Genomic DNA, 5449 nt, shown 5'->3' with positions numbered 1-5449 from the left:
TATTGACATTGTAAAGTAAAATATGTTTGCTCGGGCTATATTTGCAATCCACACGTCAACGATATCAAGAATACTAATCCTGTGGTAAATCTTGTTCGTAGAAATCCATAAGTTGATTTTCTTAAGTTGATAAGAATACGTGGAATTTTTATTAAATTTCCAGTTGATTAAAGTATGATTTGGATCTTTTGTGTATGTGGTTGAGCCCCTCCATATATAAACATGGTGAAACACTTCATTTTCAATGAATTGTCTTCCATGACAATCGGAGGAGATTTCTTTGTCTATATACAAATTGTCGATGTTACTTGCTACTTTCTTTTTCTATCCATCCCATAGGTGTTTGGTCTTATGAGATTGATCATATCTAATCTATGACATTGATCACCTCATTTTTCCAAATTATCTTAGCAACTTGGGTGTCGAGTGCCCAATAAATATTATAGGCAAAAAACACATACAATGGTAGATCTATGATGCAATGTTTGCTCAAATGGGTGACCATAAAGACACCTCCACTTTCTAGTGCAAGGCCCTATTAATAAGTGATTTCTACCATTCAAAGTCCCCGACTTAGTTCACCTCAACATATCACATCAACAGTTCTAATTCTTGCTTAAGAGAACCATTTCTTGTGCCAAAAATATGAAGTTGTGGAGGAATTATTTGGGAAATTTCAAGGGTTGCACTTGCCTCAAGGAAGGCCTCACTGACACACATTTACAGTCATGACGAGATCAGAAATTTGTTAGTGATTATCTTGAGACAAAAGGAAAGAGTTTCACAAGTGTGTGGCGCCTCTAGTGACCTTGTTACCTTGCTGGAGGCATCCATTAAGTTGGATGTGTAACCTGTGAAAAAAAAAGGAGCAAAACCAAGATTCCAAGGGGATATTTCAATGAATATTGGAAGCCAAATACCTTGTTTTTTGTTGGAACTATCTCAAAGGTGGAATGATATTTACATAGGGAGTGACAACATTCAATTACTTTATCATTGATAAACATTAATGTTTATGCCACACTGTTTCAGTGATTTAATGTCATCTGTTTTGATTCATTGTGCGTGAAAAATATATATTTTTTTTTCCCCTGGGAAAAAGTCGTAATTTCTATTATGTATTAAGAAATTACATTTTGCAGATGCCGAAGCATATTCATATGGAGGTAGCATTGCCTGTCGAGATCAAAAAATAACTGTAGAGTAGTCCAAGATGTCTCCACGCAGGGAGCATATTCAAAAAAAGAAAATTTGTTAAGTTTGTCAGAGATCAAAAATTGACTGTGCTCTTCGCAGAGAGCCATATATATACTGTATATAAACAAAGTAGAGTGAACTGAAACCATGTCTAGACTGTGTCTATGTACATACTATAAACAAAAGCTACTCAAAAATATAGTGTGGGCTTCATAGCCCCTCGTCCATGTGGTCATCAAAAGGTCTATGGTAGTGCTGGTAATAGGAGCCATCTATTTCCTCCTGGATCAACCAGTCTTCACCATCTCTATGCGCGGCCTCTTTGGAGAGCTGGTCAGCGACGGTGTTTTGCTCCCTGTAAACATGATGGCAAACAAAAGATTCAAAAGCAGCAGCCAATCTCTTTGCTTCATCAAGTATATGCCTCAAAGAAAATGCATGACAATGGGATGCATCATTCAGCCAGTTACAAACAATTTTAGAGTCTCCAAATAGCTGTAGGTGTCTGCATTGTTTATGGATAGCAAAGTGGATGATGTGTTTGGCGGTACACAGTTCTGCAAAATTGTTTGTGCCTCTACCAAGATTGATTTGTAGCTTGAAACAATGCCTCTCGTTGAGATGGAGGATAGCACCACCCCCACAGCCCGCTTCTTGGGCTGAGCCATCGAAAAAAGCCCATGGTTTTGATATATCAATGGGAACATGTCTGCGGATGCGAGGCGGGGTGGGAGGATCCTCTTCAGGTAGCATATTGTAATCTGCAACGGTGTGGAGGACAATAGAAGGCCAATGAGGGGCCTTAAGGTTAAAGATAGACTGGTTCCACGCGATCCAAATGACCCAGGAAGCCAGCATAGGCATATTAATAGCTTTTCCAGAGTGATTTTGGCACCAGGCATTCCAGGCTTCTGAGAGGTTGTTACCGTGCCATCCTTTCGATAGCGGGATCTGTAAGGTGAGAGATTTCCAGAACTGATTAGAGGAGCTGCATAAAAGGAATAAATGGTCGGTGCTTTCTTCGGCGTTATGACAGAGGTGACATCGAAAGGGTCCATAAAAGGACCTCTTCATGAGGTTGGTGCCTGTGGGAACCTTATCGAAAAGGATGTTCCACATCAACAATCTAGTCTGGGGGGCTGACTTAAGCTTCTAGAGCGCTTTCCAGGTGGGAATAATTTCAGGGGGTCTATAAGGTTCCATGAGCCTTAGATAACCAAGCTTTGGTGTATAGACTCCATGCTTGGCGAACGCCCAAATGATCTCGTCTGGTCCATCAGTAAGCCTGATATGAGCTTGAGATAGTGCGTTTATATACTCCACCCATTCGTTTGTCCACTGTGCGGGCACTTCCAAAGCTTGAGCGGATAACCAAGCTTGCTGACAGAACAAGGAGTTTGCATGATCTCCAATCTGTTTGATGTGTGTAATTCCTCTGTCCTGGAGATGTCTAATTAGATCAGCAGATAATCTATGGGCATTTCCGCATCCAACCCATGGATCCAGCCCGATGCGAACACCGTTGCCTTCCTTAATGCGCCAAGTGATACCATCTCGTAGCAGTGGTATGGTGCCGATGACTGCTTTCCATATATTGGAGATCTGGTGATTGGTGCCATGCTGAGTGCACATCCAGTCCAGTACTGTCTGTGGTTTGATATATTTAGCATATGCAACTTGAGACCAGAGACCATCTGAGGTAAGTAGACGCCATCTGAGCTTAGCAGCCAAGGCTTTGGAGAAAGAGTCCAATCTCTTGATGCCCCATCCGCCCCATCTCTTGGGCTTAGCGATGGTGTCCCATTTCACCCAAGCGAAGAGTCTCCCCTGCTGCTGTCCTTTCCAAAGGAATCTGCAGCAAATACCTTGGAGCCTATTCAAAATGCCTTTTGGAATCCAGGCTAGTGCCATCCAATAGACTGGCGTGGCTTCAATTACAGCTTTGATAAGAACTAGTCTGCCTGCGCGAGAGAGGTATCGGTGGTACCATATCTGAAGTCTCTTTTCCACTTTTGCAATTAGCCATAACCAGTCAGCGATTCTGTAGCCAGATGGTTTTAGTCTGAAGCCAAGGTAATTTATTCCATCCTTCAGATTCAATAGAACAAAGGGAAAGCGCTGAGTGACAAAGGTAGATTCATGAATGGAGCATCCTACCATGGTAATTGTGGATTTGTTTACATTTATCTTCAATCCAGTGGCTTGCTGAAATAGGAGGAAGGAATTGTGAAGCGCAGTGGAGTCGCCAATGCTGCAATTTAGGAAGATCAATATGTCATCAACGAATAACAAATGTGTGAGGTAGAAATTGTCCACCATTTTGATGCCTGTCATTTGATGCCTATCTCTGGCTGTAGAGATAATTCTGCTTAATCCTTCCATGATCAGTAAGAACAGCAGAGGCGAGAGAGGACATCCTTGTCTAAGTCCTCTCTCAGATGTGAAGAAGGAGGTGGCTTCCCCATTGAGTAAAACACTGTAGGATACGTCGGTGATGCAGCTCATCGTCCATTTAATGTAGCCATAAGGGAAGCCAAGATGAATTAGCAGCAGCCTCAAATACAACCAATTTGTTCTGTCAAATTACTTAGAGAGGTCCACTTTAAGGATCATGCCTTTCTGTTTTTTAATCTGCAGGGAGTGCATAAGTTCTTGAGCAGTGGCGATGGCTTCATGGATCTGCCTTTGATGCAAGAAAGCAAATTGGTCGGAGGAAATGTGATGTGAGAGGATGGGCTTAAGGCGATTGGCGATGATTTTGGAAATGATCTTATAAAGGCAGTTGCAGAGAGAGATGGGGCAGAAGTCATCGAAGGAGGACGGGACATCGGATTTAGGAATAAGGGCGATGAAGGTGGATTTGATAGCTGAGGATATCCTACCTCTCCTCCTACTACCTTCCATAATCTTCAAGAGGTCATTCCCCAAGATGTCGAAGAAAGTGAGGTAGAATTGTATGGTCCACCCATCTGGGCCAGGGCTCTTATCTTTCTTGAACCATTTTAGTGTAGCTTCCAGTTCCTCCATGGTTACATCCTTCTGAAGCTCGTCTGAGTCTTCTTGATCAACATATCTGGGAAAGAGTTCAGCAACTCTCATAATTTCCAAAATATTAATGTCTCCAGGAGCAGAATAAATGCTTCTAAAATGCTCAGTAGCCAGCGTGGCCAGGTTCTGTTGTGATGTAACAGTGTGACCTTGATTATCCTTTAATTCCCAAATAGTGTTGATGGCTTTGCGCCCGTTGGCGAATTTGTGATAAAATTTAGAGTTATTGTCACCTTCAGAGAGCCAGATCGCCCTGCTTCTCAGCCTCCAACTTTCTTCCCTTTCTTTCAGAATTTGAGAGCGCTTTGCGATGAGAGAGGTGTACAGATCCTTGCTCACCTGTGTGGGGAAAGTTCCAGATGATGTTTCCTCAAACTCCGCTATGACCTGTTTCACCTCTTTCAGAGTGTGATTGTCTTGGATTCGATTTTGGTGAGCCCAAGGTTTGGAGATCTGCTTGAGTTCAATAAGTTTTCTAACAAAGCCCACAGAGATTTCCTCCTCTTCCCTAATGGGATTGTTCTGCCAGTAATTTTGGACCAGCTGAATATACGAGGGGTCCAGAAGCCATGAAGCATTAAATTTGAAGGGGCTCTTGATTTTGTGATTAAGGTCTCCAGCTTCTAGAAAGATAGGCCTGTGATCGGATATGCCACCGGATCCAACCCATTGGCGGAATCTGGGGAGGTTGTTATACAGGGCTTCCTTAATAAGAAAACGATCGAGCCTCCTGGCCAAACTCTGCTCCCCACTCCTATTATTAGTCCAGGTGTATTGTAAACGAGCAGATGGAATGTCTACCCAGTGATGATCTTCCAATAAGGTGGAGAGGGTATCAGAGAGGGAGTCGACCTGTGCCATATGCCCCCATGATTCGCTGAAGCCCAGGGAAAAATTCAAATCCCCTCCCAATAAGATGTTATCGGCTTGTAGTAGTTCTGATTCCATGAGAGATCTCCAGAAGTTTGCATGGTCAGAGCAGGGGCCGTAAATGTTGATGATGCACATATCTCTTTATAAGGAGTGGACAAAAATATCAAGGCCAATGAAACCCCTGCCACCCCAGAGATTTCAAATATCCACAGCCCTGTTAGAGACCCCGATAGCCAATCCACCGGATCGCCCAGACGCATCCAAAGCATGGATGGTCCAGTTAGGTAGCCAGGAGGAGAGGGTGTGAATGAGGGGCTCAGCCAAGCTGAGG

The 5449-nt window shown here is 43.1% G+C and overlaps 1 protein-coding gene across 1 annotated transcript; it reads right to left on the bottom strand.

The window, feature by feature from the left end:
• Positions 1–2349: 2349 nt before the first annotated feature.
• On the bottom strand, positions 2350–3579 carry LOC149213680 (uncharacterized). The gene has a single exon (XM_089389109.1). It carries the CDS (start codon positions 3577–3579, stop codon positions 2350–2352), a length of 1230 nt encoding a protein of 409 aa, XP_089245235.1.
• Positions 3580–5449: the final 1870 nt, after the last annotated feature.

The sequence above is a fragment of the Pinus tabuliformis genome, chromosome 1_1 (genome assembly GCF_031772625.1).
Source record: "Pinus tabuliformis cultivar Carrire ecotype Pingquan chromosome 1_1, CPIR1, whole genome shotgun sequence".
Taxonomy (NCBI): domain Eukaryota; kingdom Viridiplantae; phylum Streptophyta; class Pinopsida; order Pinales; family Pinaceae; genus Pinus; species Pinus tabuliformis.
This window is presented reverse-complemented; position numbering and strand designations above follow the sequence as displayed.